This window comes from Polyodon spathula, chromosome 7 (assembly GCF_017654505.1).
Source record: "Polyodon spathula isolate WHYD16114869_AA chromosome 7, ASM1765450v1, whole genome shotgun sequence".
NCBI classification, from domain to species: domain Eukaryota; kingdom Metazoa; phylum Chordata; class Actinopteri; order Acipenseriformes; family Polyodontidae; genus Polyodon; species Polyodon spathula.
In genome coordinates, this window is record NC_054540.1 from 26,723,161 (window position 1) to 26,747,454 (window position 24,294).

At 35.9% G+C, this 24,294-nt stretch overlaps 2 protein-coding genes across 4 annotated transcripts; both read right to left on the reverse strand.

Annotated features, from left to right (window-relative positions):
- Positions 1-4: 4 nt before the first annotated feature.
- On the reverse strand, positions 5-16,955 carry LOC121318452 (endoplasmic reticulum-Golgi intermediate compartment protein 2-like). 3 transcript variants are annotated; one of them, XM_041255144.1, is made up of 14 exons: positions 16,764-16,955; positions 15,620-15,768; positions 14,934-15,042; positions 14,211-14,257; positions 13,825-13,895; positions 12,880-12,920; positions 12,661-12,762; positions 11,016-11,111; positions 10,630-10,685; positions 10,098-10,196; positions 8,750-8,847; positions 6,320-6,482; positions 5,812-5,871; positions 5-2,598 (listed from the first exon to the last, which is right to left on the reverse strand). In XM_041255144.1, exons 2-14 carry the CDS (start codon positions 15,726-15,728, stop codon positions 2,570-2,572), a joined length of 1,080 nt encoding a protein of 359 aa, XP_041111078.1. In that variant the 5' UTR covers positions 15,729-15,768; positions 16,764-16,955; the 3' UTR covers positions 5-2,569. The 3 variants fall into 3 exon arrangements, with proteins under 3 accessions (XP_041111078.1, XP_041111077.1, XP_041111079.1); XM_041255143.1 differs by having other exon boundaries at positions 5,792-5,871; XM_041255145.1 differs by lacking the exon at positions 5,812-5,871.
- Positions 16,956-18,081: 1,126 nt separating this feature from the next.
- On the reverse strand, positions 18,082-19,909 carry LOC121317801 (kxDL motif-containing protein 1-like). Its single transcript, XM_041253908.1, has 4 exons — positions 19,750-19,909; positions 19,081-19,191; positions 18,582-18,734; positions 18,082-18,201 (listed from the first exon to the last, which is right to left on the reverse strand). The coding sequence occupies exons 1-4, from the start codon at positions 19,782-19,784 to the stop codon at positions 18,117-18,119; spliced, it is 384 nt and encodes a 127-aa protein (XP_041109842.1). The 5' UTR covers positions 19,785-19,909; the 3' UTR covers positions 18,082-18,116.
- Positions 19,910-24,294: the final 4,385 nt, after the last annotated feature.

The window sequence follows — 24,294 nt, forward strand, 5'->3', positions numbered from 1 at the left end:
TGGGTGTATTTAACATAATGTTGGATGTCTTCAAATATTTCTTCCTAAAGCATAATCTTCTTTGTGAAAAAAACAAATGACACAGAAATAAACTGTTACTATTGACTGCAGACTTTGGCAGTGACACAGCACAATGATTTTTATCAATACAAAATACATGTATCTGGGGTTTATTTAAATGAATAGTCATAGAATGCATAGTCAAATGCATTACATGTCATTGCTCTCTGCAACACTCTAAAATTAGTATTTTTTTAGGATTGCTTGGTATGGGTAGAGTATCTTCACGTGTGGTTCAAATAATTTTGCGGTCGTGATGTTTTTGAAGGAAAAGCAAAAACAGAAAAAAATATGGCTTCTAAGATACCTCTTTGCTCCTGTGTACTGAAAGAATAACGAAGTTCATAGGCAAGAAAAGATACAGTATATCTTGGTTTTCACTATTATCAATGACATTAGCTTAAATCTTAACTGTCTTAACAGCTATTGGTTATGATTAATGTTCCAAAATGCTAGTTTCTAGGACCTTGTCAGCCTTGGGGGTTTTGCTGTAGATCACCCCAGTTTCATTTGGACCCAGACAGACCTACAGGCCCAAATATTTTTTTTCCTGGCTGTGTAAGGTCATCTTACATAAATAACCACTCAGTACAGTTGAAAACATAAGCACGCTATTTAAAAACATTATAAATTGCACACAGTTACAGACATTTACAGGATTGCCGTTTACTTTATATACCATGTGGCTATTTGGTGAACAACTTAAAACTGATTTTTTTTTTTTTTTTTTTTTTTTTTTTTGAGCAACCACTGACTAGCTCACTTTTTAGAACATAAAGCACTGACTAGTTTTACTGAAACAATTTACCAACTTAATCTTTGACTGCTTCTTCAGGGAAGGTAGTCGATGATTAGTGGATGTATTAGAAAATGTTAAGACAATTAAAGAAGTCTAAATGTATCCTCAAAATATGTTTATCTTAAGCGATTATGCAGTGCTTTACAATACAGAATGAAAAGGAATAAGAAAAAAGGTTCTACAGAATAAAAGCAAAATACAGTGAGGATATAATTTTTTTTCTAGTGTCAATTTTACTATTCTAAAGTTTTTCCATTTAACAATGTATCGAACAAGATACTACACATACTGAGAATTGTACATACACCTAGTGAAGCTAAAACCTTAAAAAGCCCTTTTTTTTGTCCCTTTTTTTGTTCCTAATTTAGGCTCTGCATAGGAAAATAATATTGAATGAAAAATAATAATAGAACACACAGAGCCGTTTATTTTTAATATACACCAGCTTAAAAGAATGTTTTCACTTTTGCATATAAAGCCAAGGACTTTAAGGGAAAACGTTATATGCATGTTTATGAAAAACAGGTAAGAAAACAAATACTGGCCAATACTGTCCTTGGTAAAACAGCAACATTAATTTTAATAGTGGCCCACTACACAGGACTTAATTCTAAGGGGCTTTTGTTTTTGGAAGCACCAATGGGAAAATAAAACATGGATGAGGGTGACAGGATTTCAGAAGAACCAGAACAAAAGAATCCAATGAAGTCAAGACCAGGTGTGGAAAAGGTTTCCTACCTGGAGGGTCATTTAACATCCTGGACTACTGCGTACTGCAAACTCCGTGCGATCACTTTCTTTCTAAAGTCAAGTAGTTGTTTTTATTTAGAGAAATGATTTATCCTGAAACTTGAAATAACATGCTTTGTTTTGTGCCTGGTTCTACCGTGGGCCAGACAGGCCCAAGGAGGTGGAATGAACCCCCCAAGATCGTGCTGAAGGCTGCCATGCTGAACAAGAACATCGTTTTTCTTAAGTCAGAAGCGGTTTGTCCTCCACGTCCTTAGGGTCAGGTTTAGATCGCTTTTGTTCTTGTACCTCTTATCTGAGGTCGGTATAACTTTTGTGAAAATTCTCTTTTAAATCATGACATGTCAATACAGCAGAGACAACAACTTAGGAGAATTTGAGACTTACTTTCAAGGACTGTTCTGTTCAACATGTATTACACTTGATAGGTGAAAATTATAAGACTTGACACAATACCATTCTTTTTTAAAAGGTAAAGATGCAGCCATTTTTCAGAATATTCTTTGAAACCTTGCATATGTACGTTTCATTATGTTACCATTAAAATCTGTTTTGCATAAACAGGCTGCCTTGTGGATAACAGACCTTTGTATCTACAACTTGTGGTGATACACTAAACTGCTTATTTAATAAATTATTAAGAACATGGACACTCAAAATGATATGCTTTATCTTGGGTGAAAAACAAGACGGATTCTGTTAAAGATACATCCATAGATCTAAAAAATTCTACTGCATCTTTAAATGAAATCTGCCTAGCAATAATATGACAATCTTAAAGATCACTAGAAATTTTCAATCTACAAAAAAGTACCCAAATGTTTTCTTTTTCAAAAGTTGTATTCCTTTGTAGCCCACCAGTGTCTTGTGAAACCATTGCATTGCATGAGAAGAGAAGAAGGAAGGGAACGATGGTTCATAAGCTAGTGCTTGTTGTTTTCCGTTATCAGAGCTGTGTGGTTATTCACATGTCCATCCAGGAGACTGACCTAAAAAAACAAGAGGAGAACAAGTAAAACAAGTATGTTGTTGAAATGCACTGTAGGTGTGCATCACAACAAGGTTCTCTTGGTATGACTGCAGCCATCATATTTTTAGTGGCAGGATAATCAAGCAGCTTCATAAAAGGCTAATATGTACAGTACAGTTTTCATGGTTCACTGAACACTTTCACCCTGATTGACCACTTAACTAAGGAGCATCTCAATGTTCAACCTTCTGAAAGCTGTGCTGATGTACACATTTGACTACACTTTTAGATGCAGTGATCTAATGCTGGGCAACCACTAAGAATTCATAATAAGGTGATAATGTAAAATGAACAATAATTTAAACCAACACTCTGAAGTTAATTGCTGAATTTGCTGCTGCAGTTTAACAGCAAAACCTAAATGACACTGATGTTCAATATAGAGGAAGCTTACCATGTAACAAGTACTTCAGATGGTGCCATGACTAACTATTGAACATGTACGTAATGTATAGTAATGTACAGCATACAAGACATTATTATTTGCCATATACTGTAGGAAAACCATTATGGTTTCTTAGCTTCTAGCTTTGCATCCTTTAGGGGTAAATGAAAGTCTGTGTTTAGCAATTGTATACATTTAAAATAAATACAGCTATCATAACATAAATAACAGATTTATAAATACCTACATTCCTTCAGTAGATGTATACAGTCATAATGGTTAGAACTAGGTGTGCACAGTACCTTTAAAGATATCTGAAGTTGATAAGTATTATTAAAATTTAATAAAATGTGTTAGTTATTCAAAACAGTGTGGGCCCTCTGTGTCCTTTATCTATACAATTATTATATAATTACAATCTGACTTATTTAATATGATCAAACTAACAAACTAATTTATATTTTATAAGCATTTGTCTTGCTCTGCTTTTCTTTGAGATTGTTATATTTTATATCCAATTATTTTCTTCCTTAGTTTCTTAGAAATGTGTTCTTTTGATATGCCCTACACCCCCCCCCCCCCCCCCCCCCCCCCCCCCCCCCCCCCCCCCCCCCCCCCCCCCCCCCCCCCCCTTACTTTCCTTAGTTTTCTTAGAAATGTGTTCTCTGCAGTGAATTGTGGGATTGTAGTCCTGTGCATATTATATATATATATATATATATATATATATATATATATATATATATATATATATATATATATATATAAGATCTATATACAATTATACTTGTTATTGAGTTGGGTTTAAGGAAAGTTCACATTTACATGACTAATCACTTGCATCTGCAGTTTTGCAATATCTTTTCATTTTTAATTTATAGCCTCAGTACAGGAGTAAAAATGTTAGTGCTTCCAAACGACTTTTAAAGCACTCAATGAGGAAATGAATTGCCTTTGAGTCGTAATGAGGAAATTAATGGTCTTTGAGTTATACTCAATTGTAAAGGTGAGAGAGGGAAGCTTGTCTTGTTTTGAAATCAGCATATTAATAAACAGGTGTGTTTTGATTTATTTTTATACCTACTGACAAGAGTAATTACTCAGAAAATATGGTTACCAGCACACCCCTAGTTCAAAACTTGTGTCTAATTCCCAAATACTGTCAGTTTGTTTTGAATCATACATGTTCATCTAATCAGCACTGTAATTTGTTAACCCATCAGACTAGCCAACAAAAACTGAATGCTTGAAACCTCTTAACCAATTGCTTTTTGAGAATTGAATATTTACCTTTCAAGCATCTGGAGTTAAATTCACCCACAATGAGAAAAATACGGTACAGACAATTCAGAAATATAACAGCTTTTCCCATCTTTCTATAAAGGTTTGTGATTCACAGCCCCCTTTTACTGAACATCGTTTCATGCTTGCAACAAACGCAACTTATAATTGCTGGCTCCTGTGCTATATATGTTACTGAAATATATTTTTCAACAATCACTGTTTTGATATTTTTATTCATATACTCTGGGTCATAAATCTACTTAAGAATGAAACAGAACAAATGATCAAATCTTCGATGTGACTTGGTAGAAGACAAAATGACACCATGAAAACTTCCAGCATCTGTATCCAAATAAAATGCACTGACTACATCACTGTCACAGATTTTTCATTCCCACATGATACCTAGCATGTGAAGACAGCACAGTATCAGTGCAGAATATGTGCCAATTGATTAGATGGATCTGTGCAATTGATGCAATTCTGCTGGTACTAATTTCACACGTACACAGTTTTAAGATTATACACTGCAACTCTGCTGTGTTGAGGGCTGTAGTAAAAAACAAACAAACAATCTGTGAAGTATCTTTATTACAGTTCCTTAATTCTTAAGAGATTCGTTTCCAGTGGTGTCAGTTAGTACAAGTCAGAAGGCCTGGTTTTATTGGGGGGAAAAAAATACAGGTTTTCTAGAACGTATATTATAGTTTTAAAAAAATATTTACTAATACATAATATTGTTACTGCAATAAATGAATACACATTTCCAATTAATCCAATTGTCTAATATAAAGAAAATACATTAATAAAATATATAAATCATTGTACAATGTATAGTCTCCCATTTTTTGCGAAAGGAAAGAATAGCTTTTAAAAATCATGAGTTGTTTGGTTCATGTTTTGTAACATTATGGTTTTATTTTATTTTCCACCCCATTCCAAAAAACAAAGTTCATTAAGAAACAGCGAGATCCATATCAGTTTATTTCAGCGGCCCAGCAACTGCACAAATAGCCGTGCACATGAATGGGGTCCTGGCTCATGGAATTATGGATAACAAAAAATAGTCTATTACAACCCATTGCATTTTTGTGAACCATTTCAGAATGGTCAATTTCACACTAAATGAATGCACAACTAAAATATCATCATCGTTCTTTTAAAATCTTCGCAGTGTACAGCAATGTTTTGCGATCGTATGGAGTAGCACAATGCTTGATCAGCATTAGGCATATCAATACTTAAAACAGCAAATGTGGGAAGAGTAACAGTCGGAAATATGACGTAATCCTTTTTTCCCCAATTTTTTTCACCTTCATTCCTCAATTGATTTATGACCAAGATATGTGAATTCAAATATCAAAACCAAATCGATATAATGTTACAAAAAAATTATTTTAGCAATACGTTTAGCAAGGGACACAGCAATGGCTAGTAGTGTGCTTGTTGTAAACAAAACTAACAAAATGACAATTACACTTACATCTTTAGGCTTGTAAGTACCTAGTTTAAAACGACAGCAGACAATGTCCACTAAGAAGCCAACAAGTCCATGTACCATTCCTAAAAAAAAAAAAAAAAAAAAAAAAAAAAAAAAAAAGAACTAAAACACAAACAGGAACAACTTTAATAGCACAACACTAGCAAGACAACTTGTCGTTAATAGCACAACACTAGCAAGAACAAACTTAGTCGCAGGAATGAGCAGTTAAATGATTGTTCTGAGCAGCTTTTTGCTGTTTTTTGTACCTGCTTCAAAATAGCAGGGCTGCAATGACCACATGCCAATTTACTCTGCAATTAAAACCGATTTCATTTTGAATATAGAAAAAAAAAAAAAAAAAAAAAACTTCTATAATATTTTAACATGTTAGTTAGACCTGGATCTCATTATAATATGTACTGTAGATTTTTGTGGATATACTACAGAACAGTCATGATTTAGTTGCGCTAGTAAAGCTACAACATTAAAAGTAAAAAAAAATAAAACAACTTCAATTGAAAAGCATACCTGTTGTTGAGAAGATCCCTCCAATAATGCCACAGAGGCGGACGAGGAATTGCCAGAACGGCATGTGCTGCTCGGTCACCGTCACCATGAGTGAGCTAATGTCGTATTTCATGAATATCCCTGATACACCATGACTGCCTGTCACATGGTTTATTACACGTTCCTGGGGGAAAAACAAACAATTTCGTATTGTACTACTCAGTGCTTGTCTTGAAGTCCCTGCTCTCCCTGAACATGCATTTTACACTAAAGTAGAATTCACTGATATATTACGTGATAGTATTTTTATAGGGAACGGCTAAAAAGTATTGAGCTTAATATTGTGAATTATTTTTTAAATCAGACAAGACACTATACCTTCCCCATATTTTCTCTAATGTGTAAATTATCAAAAGCAATAAGAACCAGAATTAAGCATAAATGCTCATTTCAATTAAATGAATGTTAACTTGCAATGTACTGTATATGTCGGGGCATTATCAAACTAGCTACAGTACATCATCGTATTCTAAACATCTCCAATGTGTCACAAATGTTGGATTTATATGTACAGTTAAGTTGAAAAGCCAAAAAGATAGGTTGCTTTAATATAGTGGCATTGTACTTGTATTAAGGTTATTTCTCCAATGTACAGAAAAAGTATCCTTAAGAACACTAACCACATTTAACAGACAGCACTGTGCACAGATTAGTTGCGAGCATAATATACACAAACCACCACAGCTGTGAATTCAAAACTAGCGCCATCAATATGATGACCATGATATATATCAACAGTATGTACAGAATAATATAGAATATGAATTATCATGACAACTTCATGAGTTTGATAAGAGATTATCCAGACAGATACAGAAACAGGGTCAGCGTCAGGGAGGGTGCAAGGGATGCAACTGTACCCGGGCCCAGCCTTGAGTCTATTTATTTTATTTTTCTGAGCCGCCTTTAATAACTGAAAATTTAAATCTACTATTAGAAAAAATAAACCGTAGCAAGATAGTACTGGCGGACTGTCAATCAAAACACAAATCGTCTATCTGAAGGCGGGACGCAGAGCGAGAGCTCTGGCAATAGGTCAGCGTTAAGGTCATGTGACTGCTCTGCTGGTAGATGTCCTAACCAACGGATGGTAAAAATTCAGTACTTAAAAAAAAGACATGCTTTCAGGATATTAATTTGTCAGGTGTGTTCATAGCAAGTTGTATTGAATGCACTTGTACTGTTTTGAGATGCAGACGCATATTTCTTATAGAAACGTTTTCATACTAACTTTTGTACTTGACAGCATTCATTTAAAAATCCAATTGATGCCTATGATAAATATGTTTTTGTGGCTAATTTGAAGCTATGAACATGTTTCAATTTGATGAGTTATTATTCAAATTGATTAATCTTGTTAATCTTGGATATACTGTTACATCACTGATTTTTGTCTTGTTCACAGTCATCTTAAAGTAACGACAGAATAGATTTTGTTGGAAAATTAAATTTTGTTTTTGACCGACTCACCCCCATAATCTGATATTAAATAACTAATGCAAAATAACGTTAAGATCAAGCTTCATGACAAACAGATGCAGTTATCCAGATAAGGAAAAGTGTGTGAAGTGCGACATAAGTATCACCACCTCCACTATATTCCTCTTGCAGGGGATTTCCTCCCAAGCAGTGGACAGAAAAAATGTGTCTCAGGGGCAGTTACAAATCTGCAATTGCAAGATTCTGATATCTACTAAGGCGCAAAAGATAGTGACTGTTCTGGATTTGTGGAAAGTGCATCAGCTGCCTTAGCTGACAAATAGGCTGCCAAACAGAACATGCTGAGGAAAAGCACATCCAGCAAGAGATACGAGGTACTGGTGCACAAGCAGCAGTAAAATGTTAAATGAGATCGGAAGCAGACGACAGGCAAGCATAAACATTATAAATCACGTAAATTACACAGTCTGGTAATAAACTAACTTGGGTGCACTGATCCAGAAAAGACACACGCTATAGGTCTTTCATTGTCAAATATATGAAGGACTTATGAACATGTGAGGAGGCGTATGGAACCTTAAATTGGAAAACTGCCTCTATCAGCTTGTCTATGCATAAATACATACATTCCAGGGTGTGCTGTCAGAATGCAATGTAGTCTGTACAGGAGCTACAGTCCTGTAAAGATTGTGGATTACATGCCGTTTGATGATAACTAAATTTCTCCTGCGTATTTTTTTTAAAATCAGGGTAATACTACTACATATATGCTGATATAATGAGTTTGTTTCCATTCTAAATCTGCAAACCACACTAGGTTTATCACTAACTTAACTCAACACTGCTCTGTACTGGAGAGGCACAATCAACATAAATACTACAACTGTTTCACAGAGACAAAACGACAGTTTCATTATCTTCATTTATCAGAACAAATCGTTTTGCACATACCTGTTCTGTGACTGAAAACTGGTGAGTATCTGCGGAGATCTTGTATGTTTTTAGCTTCGTTGGCACAATTGTGATGAAGTACTGGAACATGTGATTATCTGAAACAGCACAAGTAAAGGCATGACATTGAGCTCATGCCATAGGACTCACATTTATAAGGTTTACTGACACAGGTATTGAGTTGACGCTATCTGCATACACAAGCAAGAGCAAAAGCATGTTCTTTGTATTCCTATGTGGTTAATAAAGGGTTAAATAGATCCTACTACAATTTTTATTACACATTATAGAAAGAATGATCCATCAAAACTGACGAGTTTGTTTGGCATGGCATTCTAATAGATGAATTTTACACTAAACCACACTCAATATCCGAATATAAATCTTCCCCTAGAAGACTGTTGCATTATTATTACTTCATCAGTTTTTAATTAAGTTATAATAGAGTTTATTTATTGATTAGAAAACTTTGCAATGTTTCAGATTTAATTATGTACTGGAAATGCTTCGTGACAAGTAGTAAGCGTTATATTTTTAAACCTTGACTGGCCATCAATACTGCTGTGGTGTGTGTCACTCAGGGGTAATACAATAACTAGTCAATCCATTTGACTGACAAAAGCTGTTCCATTTTTAAAAAGTAATTTTCAATGTAAAAAAAAAAAAAAAAAGGACACATCGATCCTGCAAGGTTTCATAAGATTGCATTTCAAGCAGTGATGAAGGTTTAACTTATCTGTATTCTGTTTTAATACTTTTTTGCCTCAAGCACTGAAACTCAGACAAACATATGGATTACCTAGCAAAAAAGTGTCTGACCACTTAATACATAACAATATTAGCATAAATGTATATATACCCATCCTCCTGTACTCTATCACCTCCTGATCTCACCCACAAACTAGACAGACATTTCAGTCAAATGAATGCTATGGGGCTTGTAATAGGATTCTACTGTACGCACCCAACTGACTCTATTATTACAGTTATACGTCTGCATATGGCGGAACATCTTCACAAGTAAAAGTGAACATGCAGAGGACAGCCTTTAAAATCAGGCGACAGGTTCTGAGTAAAACGCACGGTAGAAATTCAATAGAGTACGGTTGATGTCATGACTGGGGTTCCTTTGTGATGTGTCATGACATACTGCAGGAAAAAAACAGGCACTCTGATTGATTGGCTGAAAGATCTTCAGCAGTCTAACCTCACTTTGATCATCTTAGAAATTCTACCAACTTCCACAGGCTCTTTGCCACTGCCCATTGCTCCATTCAGTTTCAGCAACGACTAAACTGGGTTCCTCCCTGTCCCAATTGGTTTGTTTTAAAAAATAATACAGACTCACGTTCTATTGAAATTTTTTCTGTTCCATCCAAAGGATTAATAATTCCTGGAATTTCCTCCCCGAATGATAAATGATCTACTCGATGTGAGAAGTTGTAAGCTGCAACATAAGAACAAATCAAGGGAAGGCTGTACACACACAAATAAATAAATAAAAACAAAGAAAAAGATCTACATGGCACATAATTATTTAAATTTTCCTACAGAGCTGGCTGTTGTTGGAAAGCCCTTGAAACATGTTTTAAAATGAAACCAGAGTCATTTAGCCTGTACTGAAGTTAATTTAATTCACAGAAAACTCCCCATCCCTTGATCTTTGAAAAAAATGTATATATTTAGCAACCAAAAGCGCCACCATGAGGTCAAATACTGTAACTTATTTAGCTTTAGAGTGCATCGTAATCCCTTCAATGCCCCATTATAATTACAAGCTATTTTTACAAAGTATACTTCTCCCTAATCAATAGCACTGCAACAAACTACAAAAATATCATCTAATCCAAAACACTGTACTTAATAATGAGCCAACTTACTATCGTGGCTAATAAGAGCTGCTAAATGAGCATGGCCTCGCGGGTGAGGAATTGCCCTGCAAAAAAAAACAAAAAACAAAATGTTAGTGAATGAAAGTACATACTGGCATACAATTACACGGCACCAAATATTCAGATTCTTACTGCCCACTGTGGCATAGTATACTAGAATTTACAACAATGATATAATTCATTTGATTTGTTACGGAGTAGGGAAAGGAACAGAGGCAAGTTCATTCAGGTTTGTTTCAAAATGAGCATGGTGCTACTTTGTGGAGCGGGTTTTCTTTTAAAGGGTAATTCAGCTAGACACTGTGTGCAGCCCAGTGCCAAGCTTGAAAGAAACATGCAAGTTAAAATAAACGGCACCTTGAAAAACAACATACTTGCCCACTGTTATGTGAAAATTCCCTGCAACTTTGTTGACATACAGGTGTCCATGTATCCTGCAAGCATTGGGGGGCTGTGAAGGATTATCTTCCCTGGAGGAAGATCGACATGCAAGAAAAAGGTTAACACATTTGCATACTCTTGTTTTAAAAGTGGGAGAAAGATCCTTCATCCCTATCTTCCACTCTTAACACATTGTCTGGCAGGGTAGGAGCCTTACACATGCAAATAATCTGGTTTTGGTGTAAAGTTTGATTAGTTTAAATCTAAGTTTGGCAGGGGTGGGGTTAAAATCCCATTCCTACCAAACCCACGTGTGGAATGTGGCTGGGTCTTGATTGATGATTTCAGCCCCAGCCACATGGTCTAAAAAGGGAGACAGATCATTTGTTTGTGGGTGAGCTTAGGGAGGTAAACGTTCAGTGAAGGTGACTGTACACCCTGAAAAATAAGGGTTGTTTGTTTAGATAATGTATTTGTTTAAACCTTTTATTTTAACCTTTCTTTTGTTCCTGTGTTTTGTTTGCTTCTCTGTTTATTTTGTTCCTGCTGTGTGTAAATAAGCAACAGTTCTTTAACTGCAGCTTTCCACTGGGTGTGTTTCCTGCCACTCACCAGCTTTGGCCGTGACGCTATCCTGTCACAGGTACATTCAACTGTAAATCCAAAAAACATGAATGGCTTTTAGCAGTTGTGGCCTTGTATAGCTTTGATCAGCTAGCACAATAGATGTACAAGGTAGTAATGAACAATGTGTGCTCAGAGACATCACACAGAACAAAGCCTTTGTTATAATAGTGGGTTATTTGCAACTGTACAAACACTATCGCTTTCAGAGATGAAGGCAGCCAAACTTTTCCAAAAAAAAGCAAACCATACTGCACAAGACTAAGAAAGCTCAAAGGGGCTCCCGAATGGCATATCTGGTAAAGGCGCTCAGCGTGGAGTGCAGGATGGGGGAGGAGGGCTTAGGTCGGCCAGTGTGTCCCGGCTCACCACGCACCAGCGACCCCTGCAGTCTGGCAGGGCGCCTGCGGGCTTGCCTGTAAACTGCCCAGAGCTGCGTTTTCCTCCGACGCTGTAGCTCTGAGGTGGCTGCATGGTGGGTCTGCAGTGTGAAAAGAAGCAGTCAGCAGACGTCACATGCTTCGGAGGACAGTGTGTGTTTGTCTTCGCCGCTTCCGAGTCAGCGCGGGGGTGGTAGCGGTGAGCTGAGCCTAAAAATAATTGGCTATTCTAAAATTAGGAGAAAAATTATGAAAAAAAAAAACACACACTTGGTGGCTACTAAATTAAAAGAAAAAAAAAGTATGGTGATCTCTGGTAAAGATGCAAATCAACCGAAGTCAGGCAGGCAATGCTAAACAGCGGCTGTATTGCTAATTCTGCAATTCTTTACTCATACTCCTGAGAATTTATCACGCACATCTCAAATGAGCGGCTATGCTTGTGTAACACTAAAAAATAAGGCAGATGCTGTGACTAATTTCAGTAAAACCTGGACTCAACATTGCATGCAATGGAATATTTCCATCCCTGCAATCCAAGGTCACAAGATAACACAATGATACTTAGCTTTGCCAACTGAATTAGCAGGCAACTGCTGCTACTTTTAAACCGATGAAGTGTGTGGGTACCAACCTTGGAGGCAAGGATGTTGGAGCTCCTTTAAAAACACTTTTAAATAAAACATCTTGAAGCGAATGCTCTTCTCGTAGTCGACTCTGAATGTGTAGCAGTGTTCTGAAGGATATTGAAGAGAGATATTAGTCAGAAATTCAAGTGATTCTTAACCCAAATGTTTTTGGAAGTGTGGGAACCAACAACCTGAGGATTAAATAAACAGTACACATTCCTTACCTTTGCCAAATTCTTTGCAGAGGTGACAGGTCAAAATTAACCTGTTATTAAAAATACACAATTAGTAAAGGTTCATATAAATAATGATTACAATATTTACATGTATTTATCTGAATAGGGTGCAGCAGCTGCTTCCCAACTTAACCACAAAGTATAATTTCAGCAAGGCCCTTACTCTCCCCCCACCAAAGCAACAGGGATACAGATTAATCAGATGTATTGTTACCCATTTCAGAAACATCTTCACAAGTTCAGTTGTAACACTCGCTTGGTGAACAGAGCTCTGCTACTGGCTGAACTATAAACAGATTGTCGTTGAACAACAGCACACAAGTTGGATGCCTTTAGCTTTTCTTTTGGAATGGGACATTAAAACTCTCTAATGAACACACTGTATTACAAATATATAGCATCTAACTTGGTCATTACAGTACGTGGTACGTATGTAAAAGAGTTCAATTTGATTCCTATTTTCCTTTTACTATACAGTTACTGCATATTTCAATACCAAATAATATTGCAGTCAGAGAAGAATGATCTGTGACATATCACTCTACACAAAAACACAGCTTGCTGCTCCAGGCATGAGTTACAGACGGCATACAACACATACAGTACAGGGGTAAAACAACTACTAATTTGACAGTCTAATAGGTGAGGTAAAAATAGCTGAATGGGTGGAATTGTTTAAAAAACGATTATAATGTCTCATGCTCAATTTTTGAAGGTACAGTTTACTGTTTTATAACACTCTGCTGTTTATGCACAATGTTTTAAGTGCTTGGAATTTGTTAAAGCTATTTAATAAATGCTCTAAAATGTAATTTCTATAACAACAGCGCTTTCGTCCATACAAAGAAGTTTCTGAAGTCGACTGTCACTTTTATATTCGACTATTCAGCACTTCCTCGAATAGTCTCTGGTCTTGCTGAGATGGTTACTTACTGGTTCATATGTTAGATCATCTGATGCTGCTACCATTGTTTCTGCTAAATCTAACACATCTGCACCAATATCTAGGGAACAAAATATATGAATGTCAATACTCTGCATTTCTTAACTAATTTTCCCACTGTTACAATATAGGTATAGCCTTTTACTTCATTAAACAGTTCATGCAAGCATTTTGCAGTTACAAACTAGAAACATTTATAAAAGTAATTGCTAAACACACAATATTGATGAGACCAGTTAACTTAAGTGGTATTTGTACTTTTTAATTTAATATGGTAAGCTGGAGTCATCTTTAATTTTAACACCATTTAATTTTGCTAATCCTAAGGAAATAAACACATTATATTTGTCAACTTTGTAACAATCAAAGTACTTACATTGGCATCTCATAGCAACGGTGATATCTATATTTAATCTTAATTTACTGTAAATGAGAAAAAAAAAAATAATATATATATATATATATATATATATATATATATATATATATATATATATATATTATATTATCTATATAGTATATATAGATGTAAGTCATCCAATGCATCTAATAGGTCATGGAAAATTCTACCAGTAAGCTTTGAAAATACTATAGATTTGATGGAAGAAATTGCTTCTCTCTCCCCAGTAATGTGCAGTATTACACGTAGGATTTTATAAATGTAACTCAAATACTGAACTAATAAATGGTGTGGCATTAATCTATATATATTCTCTATACAATAGAACCGGGCACTGTTAGTAAACAATAGCTTAATTCTTCTTAAGAGTGCCACCTTGTCTCTACTATGTTCTACAGGGTCTAAACTGGGTTTAAACAAATAAAGTGTGGATCAGATTAGGGGTGATGCTGCAACAGCTAAACTACTAGTTCTTTAAAAACAATTATGCCCTGTGGCTAACAATGTGAGAACGTGGTATAGCCTAGATATTGTTAATGGAAAGGGCTGGACGGGCCTCTTCTGGTTCCCATCGTTTCTATACAAAACAAAGTAGTGCGTAAATTATGACTTTAAACGGATAAGGTCGCCACACTTCTCATCATAGGAGGCATATTTAATACAAAAGGAAGATGTACAAGACGTTATGAAAAAACATGCCTGGAAAAATCTTTGTCAACTTCATATTCATATTTCATCCAGGTATGCTGATACACAAAGAACTCCAGAATGGCTAAAACAGCCATGGTTGTAAAGGCTATTAAAGAAACTGGAAATAAAAAAGGAGATCAGTTCATTTTCTTACCAAGATTGTTTTTTTTAAACACCAAAAACTACTTGTCACCTCTTGGCATCATGGGAGCATGCTCTGCACCAAAGCTGTGCTCACTTTACTCGGGTAGTGAAATAGAAATATGCTATTTCTATGGAGGGTTTGTTTGTACTCTAAATAGCCAACTACTGTACTGGAACTCAATCAATAAAGCTATCCGTGCTGAACATTAAAAGTAGCCCCACTTTACACCAGGTCTGTTCAGCTATTGTAACAACTTGTTTTCCACAGAAAAGTTTAACAAAATCCTACTTATACAAAATGAACATGGTACACCCTATATATTGTTAAATAACAAATTAAACACTTATTTATTTGTTTTAAACTAGAAATAAATAGATGAACAAATAGATGAACCCAAAAGTACTATTTTCATCTAGGTTGAAATTAATCATGACTGGACAGTTTTTATCCAGCTTTGTAGTTAATACAAATATAGTTATACTTAATATAGCACCCCCTGATCAGCCCCTGAATGCATCTCCCCCAAAATAAGTTCAGTATCTGACAGCACCTGTTCCCCCACTTGCTGTTGTCTCCACATAGCTTTGAGGAACTTTAGGGAAACCATCCAGCTCTTGAACCAAATGGAGGGCCTTTTTCCGGTTCAGTCGCCTCATCATCTTCAGGGGAACCCTCCACCTCTTCCTTCATATATTTCACCTGATGGCAAAAAAAGATCAATTTGTTCTATATTAAAGGATCTTGAAGTGGATTGTGAAGGGACTACATTAACAACCCAAATAAACAAGGAGAGGAAGTAGGCCCTGCATGAAGCCACCTTTGGAGAAAGTAAACAAACCGGTAGAGCAACACTGCATGCTCTCTGAACAGTGCACACAAGAATGTTATAAAGCCATATCAAGGTTTTTTTTTTTTTTTTTTTTTTTTAAATTGTACAATACTGGGCATAATACAGTGGGATCCAGAAGCTATACATTTTACAACTAGTGTCACGAAAACTCACGAATAGCATTAAGTTTCACATTTTTAAGATCCATTTGTTATCATACCAGTGTGCATTCATATTTACTGAAACTAAACAAAATGAGTGTTTGTGCACATAGCATGCATTTAGTCCCGTGTTTGAAGAAGTCCGTCCACAATAGACCTTACACCTCAAAGTTGTTGGGTGTTTATACTAAAAGAAAGTTAATGAATTATGTTTTTTGTACTTTGCAGAAGTCCACGTGTAAAAGTTAATAATAGCTACTAGAATTCATTAAAAACGTAACCATATAATAAAAAACCGCGAAAGAATTCAGATGTGACAAACAATATACACGTCACATTATCTGTCTTATTTTAATGTTGTAAGTATACAAAATATATGCAATATAAACAATTTACTTATATAGTCTAACACATAGTACCACGTTTTACTGAATTGCCATACTAAATGCTCCACTGTGCTCAGGCATGAACAACACAAATACAATATGTCTCATTCATGGGAGCGATTAAACCACCAGCAATATAGAATGACTTGCCAGCTGTGATTCTGTGGTTAACTCAACGGACAAATCAAAAACTCCAGCAACTAAAAATAGCTAGAAAATGTACAGGATTTCCCGATTTGTACCGCTAAGCTACACAAAGTTTGTATAATCAAATGCTGCATGGAATAATTAACAAAAACGGTTATATTTTCTTTTTACCTTTGTTGCATGTATTTTCCACGTCGTATGTGCCTTTCGAACCCGGTCCCTATGACAGATTAATCTGTTTTCGTTAAGTATAACTCGGTGGTAAACCCTGGACGACAGACCTTAAATTACACTATTTATTGTACAGTCGGTGGGCAGTTCCCACTGTGGCTAGCTAGCTACTTACTCACTGTTACCTCTAACCTTTTGACTCCACCATAAAATACAGACTGAATCAAGATACGACAAAATCAAACAGAACGGAAGCATTGGAGGAGTAGTTTATGTTTTGAGCGCCCTCTATGGTGAAAATAAAAATACAGTACAGTATGTTCATCTACATTCCAGAGAAGTTTAAACTTTGTGCACTGGATTAGTTTTCGTCTTTATATTGGGCTGGGGTTGTTTCTGCACCCTTAATGGGCATTTGGTATACCGAATAAAAATAAATAATAAAATAAAATAAATAGATACGCTTTATTAAGAGGTGTTATCTTTTAAAAAGTTTTAAACAAACCGTTAAATTAATAAAAGAACAACCCTATATGGCAACTCTTACAAGCTTGTACAGGTGTATGGACATTTCCTCACTTTAAGACTACAAGTTACAATACTCAGTTATATTTGGCGTGGGGTACTATGCTCTGTGGATAATAAATAAACTACCAAAAAATAAAAAATAAAAAAAAATCTAGTGTTATCAGTTTAGAACCCATCACCTAAACAATTCTATTTACACTCTCTTAACATAAAATGCAAGACTAAATGTACACTTTTTTGTTTTGTTTTTTACTGTACCTTGACTTGAAATACAAGGAAAGTAGAAGGCTTTGCACTTTTAATGGTATGAAGACATGGTCAGAATTGCATACTACACACAGCACTATTTGCGCATACCATCAAAAACTGCATTACAGGATTTTTTTTTTTTTTTTAAGACAGCTTAGACACAAATACACACACACAAATATGGTTCACTCATATATTGGTATGGTTAGTAAAACCTTAATATTGCTCTGGATTTACAACAGTAGTGTTCTGGGGTACTGACCTGTAGTAAATAGAAACATTAAGAAGGGCCGGTACTGTTATCTTGTGTAAGAGACTTAATTTTTTTTCCTTCTTGTAGTATCTGCACTGGTACTGAAGAAGGAAAATGCTGAGTACAAGGTACTAATTGGGCAACATTTTTGTACTTTGTTTAACAGATGTCATGTGTTACTTCAATTCCAACATAAAACATAAATTGTGGTCCTAAACAGCCTTTGAAATAAAAAATGAGCAATGGCAAACTAAGAATTTTTCCGTCAAACAAAAACTTGTGTATTTTTTAAAAAGGTGTATTAGCCAATACAGTGTAGTAAGTCACAAAGAGTCATCAAAACAATTGGAACAGCACTTACTGTTAAAGGCATCTGGGTACTGTTTTGAAATCTTGCCCTTAAGTGTCCTGCAGATTCAAAATTGTACGTTAGAGCATAACTGTATTTCCACCTCACCTGCTTTAAAGAAAACAGCAACAACTTGTTATGTGTTTGCAGGTGCACATGACTGCCACATTCCATCCCAGAAGTGTCTACACTGTGTGGAAAGGAGCTACATAAATTCAAGTTCCACCAGAACTGTACCATGGTATCAGATTGGTACTTTTACTCAGTGTGTGAATTTGATCTGCCATTTAACTTCCACTCCACTGTGCAGTTATAATACTTGTAGTTTATTTTCACTTTCATGTGTTTTTAATGCTGTGTAATTTAACCCCTTCTATTCTGCCATCCCCAGCAGAGGCCACTACTCGGCCATGCTTTCCCACTGTAGTACTCAAGGCACCTAATTCGCCTGAAGATGCTGTCGAGGTCCTTCTTCATCTCCACCAGTGTCCGTGTGTGGTGCTGAAACCGGTCGTTCATCTGCTGCAGACGCACGTTCGACAGCCCATTAAAGTTTAGGAGCATCTCATTTGTCTTTTCAAACCGATCCAGCCTGCAAGATTCAAACATGTAACATGAATGTTCTGCAAGCACCAGAATCTCACAATTCCATCTTAAAGAGGAAGTAGATTCAAATGTCATCCAGTCCCACCTACGCTATACAAACAGTACATGCAGGGTTGAAAGGTCACATTGCCATGTGATTTGTATCATCATCTCATGTGGAGGAAACACTGCTCCTTTGGTCCACTTGAGCTGGACTCCTAGGTTAAAATGTATTTGGCCAAAGAGTTTTCAACTTCTTTCTTTAATCTTAGTAAACAAGTACAAGTCAGGTCATACTGTAGTTGGGCTGGTTTCACTTCAATTAGCAAACACCTGTTTTTAATATTACTCACATGTGCCTCTGAGCTTGGATAATGGCATTCACATCCTCTGAGTTCACCATGCTCAGCATCCTTCCACAAAACATGCCAGATGCTGTGGGATCCATAATGGTTTTCTTTGTACTGCAATAAAGAAAAGCACCCGGTTACAATATCCACAGTGCACAAACAGGGCATTAAACAGGGTATGAGGATATTGGCCCTATCCTGTAAATACCGCCAGGTAAAATCTTCTGGTTTAGTCACTTCTGTTTTTAAATTACAGCAAAAACTACCGTGTCAACATTGCCTTTCTGACAGAGAAGACATAACTAAACTATTTGAAAGAATGTATTAAACTTAAGCCTAAAATTATATATATATATATATATTATATATATATATATATATATATATATATATATGAGAAACACTGGCACATTGCATTTTTAAGACAGTAGCATATACAACTTCCGTTTATAAAAGTATAAAATTAATGAACACGACATGAATGTGTTACGATGTGTTTGCTCACAGGTTATACTGTGCATATTATTGTCTACAAGGCATTTAAAAAATGCCAACTTTTTATCACAGAAATGTGTACTTCTCTCTCAAACAAACAGTAAACACTTTGAAAATTAAAAGTTAGCTGGACACACAAAAAGAAAACAAATCTGCTCGAGCACACTTAACAATTACCAATCAGCGTACAGACGTCTTACTAATCCTTTCATTCACTGTTTTGGGTACGCAGTTGCAACAGTCCGAGTTAGTTCCTCTGTTTAAATTGGTTAAAAACAGCCCATGTCTCCTACTGTCAGTATAACTTAAGTCCAAACACAGCAGTACTCGCACTGTACTTCCGTATTATGGAAATTAACAAAGGTACTTCCTGCTGCACAGGAAAACCACGTGTGATCCGAGGAGGCTGTGGTTGATCCGATAATGTCACACGGGTCTTCTTTTCTCAAGCAGTGCTTGTAATTCCAGTGCGTGTAAGTAAGCGTTTTGTTCCTTTATGCACGTAACAGAAACCGTGATTTGTGGATGAAACTCGGGGTAGACCAACTGTAAAAATAAAAAGTTCTAGACAGCTGTCAGATATGACATTGTACTGATCTTGTTAATAAATTCATTGTAATGTGCTATTAAACTATTTCATTATTATAATAACGCTAATGCTACATTTAACATGTAATTCTTATTGTTGCATAGGGGATGTACCCTGAACCCCATATTGAAAATATCTCTAGGTCCTGTCACATTCTTGAGCAGTTTTATTCATTATATTCCTTACTGCTGCTACACATTAGCAGGAGCATTTATATTAAGTGTAAGCCTATTGATCAATAGGGGAGAGACAGGTAGTGTGCATGTAGGACACAGCAATTTAATCATATATATTTTAGTATATATATATATATATATATATAATATATATATATATAGATAGAGAGAGAGAGAGAGAGAGAGAGAGAGAGAGAGAGAGAGAGAGAGAGAGACACACACACACACACACACATACGGTCTTAATAATGTAGTACTTATAAAGTCCCATTCACTTTCACATCAACCGACCCAGTTACTGTTTTATTATATTTAATTATGTGGTACACCATTTACTTTCTAATCACCCGTCCTCTCCGTGTGTGGTGTTTTTTGTATAATAAATATATTCCGGTATATAGTGTTGAGCGTGCCTTATACCAAGCATAATTGTTTTGGAAGTATTAATTATATTATAGTGGTTTTATAGTCGTGACCTATAAGTATTAAAATGTTTGGGGACAGGGTGAAGCGCCTTTCTGCCAAGCTAATTGTTTTGTTTAATTTAATTGTTTAATTGTATTGTTTATATATTATTTGTTAATTGTTTTATTGTTCTGGCAGTTGGCTCGTTATTGTAAATTAGACCTAACTGCCAATATTTAAGGAGAGCAGTCAGGCTGCTAAGGGCTGCTGCTGTGTGAAGAGTCCGACTGTCTGTCGTTTGTATTGCAAAAACTTGCTGAGCACACTGCTAGTTTTGTACTTCTAAAAACTGTGAATACTATAGATAAACTGGGACAATCTGTTTTCCTGGGACGTCATCTAACCCTGTTCAGGGGTATACCTAATACTAGTTAGCATGTATTGTGTTAAGTGGAGTTATTTTTCCTGTAACTCTAGCGGGGTTGGCTGTTAGAAGAAATCAAGCAAGGGGGGGAAAGGGGAGGGGGGATACAGGAAGGTATTTAAAACAGCTCTTTCACATTGAGGGAACTCTCAAAATGGAGGTGGAAAGGCAGCAACACTTTTTTGTGCTAGCACATAACACACGTCAGCTTTCATTTGTCTCGAGATATTAGTGGCTATTTCTGGATTGTATAAAGATGCAGAGAGCAACAGTAGGCAGGCTGTTTCTATAGAACTGTGCCCAGCAGCATCTGACCCTCCTAACATGTGTTCTCAAAGTCAAAGACTGCCTACAAACAATATTGTGTAACTAAAAGAAAAAAAAAAAAGCATAGGTAGAGGTAACTTGGCATGCAGAGTACTTATCTTTCCTATTGCAAAGTGTCACTGCCAGCCATGCCATCCACAACCCCCATGGCCCACTGTTGCTATGTACAACAAAGTGTTATAAATGCAGTGTGCTATTGTCAACTGCTATTGTTCTACTACTAAACATATTACTGCACTGTTCCTAATAACTACTTAAATTTGAAACAGTTTGCAGGTTTTTATTTATGTATTTTAATCAAATTTTCAGAATTATTCTGTTTGACAAACAGCAAATTAAATAAAAAGGATAGACAGACACCCCACACATGCCAGTAGCTTTAGAAGTGGTACTTCATAAGTGGGTAGACTCGGTTCTGCAATTCGAGATGCTATAGAGGGGTATGAGGTGAGAGGGGGAGTTAACTGCTGTGCTTTATGGGATTATTTCTTCAGTACCAACAGATACTGCATCAAGCAAATGTCATATGGACAAAATTAAGCTCCAGCACATTCAAAGCTAAATTGCATCTGCTATAATTGTGCATGCTTTATATAGTTTAAAAGCCTGTGAACAATGCAACCGGTTCTCAAAAAACTAAGAGCAGGTTTTAAAACAAATCGTTACCAGCTGGCAAAAACAAAACCTGAGCCTTAAACCCTCTGAAGTTGTTCTCTTTAATCACTCAAAGTCAATTTACAGTGTGTTGCCCTTATTCCAGATAGGAACACGGGCTGATACTCCACAGAGTTTGGCTTAAACAAAAAGAGTGAAAGAACCGTTATAACACTCGAGAAAGTCCTTTACAGCCAGTTTACCTCATCGATTATACAGCATCACACCAAGTCTTAAATAAAACAATAGGCAAACAAACAAACAAACAAACAATTAACAGCAGATTGAGGCACACAGACTCAGGAGGCTGTCAATCCCACCAATACATTACCAATGAATTATTTCGTCTCTTCACTGAAAATGGAAACAGGATCATCAGTGCAGTCCTTGCTCTGCTCCACTACAATAAATCGATCAAGTGACAATCAGCATTAGCAGGGTAAGGATTAGAATAGTTGACAGTATCAATCTTACTTTCTTCCACCATAACAGCAATGCTTCCACAGCCTGAAGCTACAGAATTACGGTACCAAAAAGTGGATAAGTTAGTTTAGTCACACTCCTAACCTATACGTAATGATTTTTACATAAAAATAATTCACAATGCTAAAATATTTGTTATTGTTTTGCTACAATAATTGTATATGCTTAAACGTCTAGTTTAATTCAAACTTAAATGTAAAGCAATAATTTAAATACAGCACAAGATGCACAATAGGACCACAGTTTAAGTCCCAATCCAGTTTATAAACACACACATCTGTATTAAGTTTTACTTACTTTACTATTTTCATCAACAGCAGAGAAATTGAGTTCAACTCCCAGGCCACTGTTACTGCTGTCGGAGGCAAACTTGATTTGCTCTTTGTCAGTGTCAACAAGAAACGGGGCAGACCATTGATTCCAATAGAGTTTGCCTGGGAAGGAAAAAAAGATGTGTTAATACAAGTAATTAACTCAGACACATTGTCTATTATCAATTCTTAAAACAATCATTACAAAAGGTACAGTTTACAATGTGCTGCATAGGTCAGCTTACCAATGAGATCCCCTCTCTGAGAATTAGCTGCCAGGTAGTCATGTTCACAGGAGATGTGGTTCTCAATGTCTATCAGAGTGACTTGGATCAGAATGTTCTGGCCAGCAGAGACAGCTATATTCCAGACACACAAGCTACATAACAAGGTTAAGAGACATTTATATCAGATTCAGGGTTGTTGTTTTTTTTTTTTTTTTTTGTACCACCTCGTTCTGACAGTTAGGATATTAAGTATTTTCTACCTGTTGTCTGAATAATTGCTTCCTACACTCAGCAGGTATTTGATTAATCCACTTCTTACATTCAAAGCAAGTCCACTGAACTGCATTCTTCTACAAACACAGATCATAAAGAAGTGCTATGACTGTAATAAAATAATATTATTGCACCACCATTGTATCTTGCTTTATTCACATAGCAATACAAGTCCAAAAATACATTCCTGGATTTAATAAACCAGGTAGAATTGAGACATCTTAAAAATCATATTGAATAAAATAATAATATACAATTGTCATCTTAAAAACCTGTAACCCTGAGATCTGCATCTGAAATGTCAAGAACAAAAAGTTAACTCCTCCCATTTTCACTGAAATACTGTTGCTGATCTTCTTGAAATTAAAAGGACCAAAAAAAAGAAAAAAAAAAATTGATATGGTTTATGTCCTTCCCAGATCATTAGAATATGTACGCTGAGGGAAATATCTCCGGTTTCTACATTATGTATTTTTAATTGAAAGTTGGCAATCCCCCAGATGACTAGTGAAACAGAACATGTGGATATAATAAGTATAGCAGAATGTATTGTGAATGTAAGTACATTCCCTACAAAAATAAATAAATAAATAAAATAAAGCCCATTTTATATACTGGATAATACAGCAGTCAATGCAGTCTGCTTACCAAAGCTCAGCTGGTTCTGGATGAAAGTCACCCAGCTGGAAACTTTGGAATACACTCCTGGTGTTCCTGAATGAGAACTTCTTTCATTAGCTTCCCATTTTCTGGCACATCCAACTCCCCAAGATACGATTCCCACTAGAGTCCAGAGACCACTCTTACATACAAGAGGCCCCTGATGCCCCTGGAGTCACCCTAAGAAGTGAGG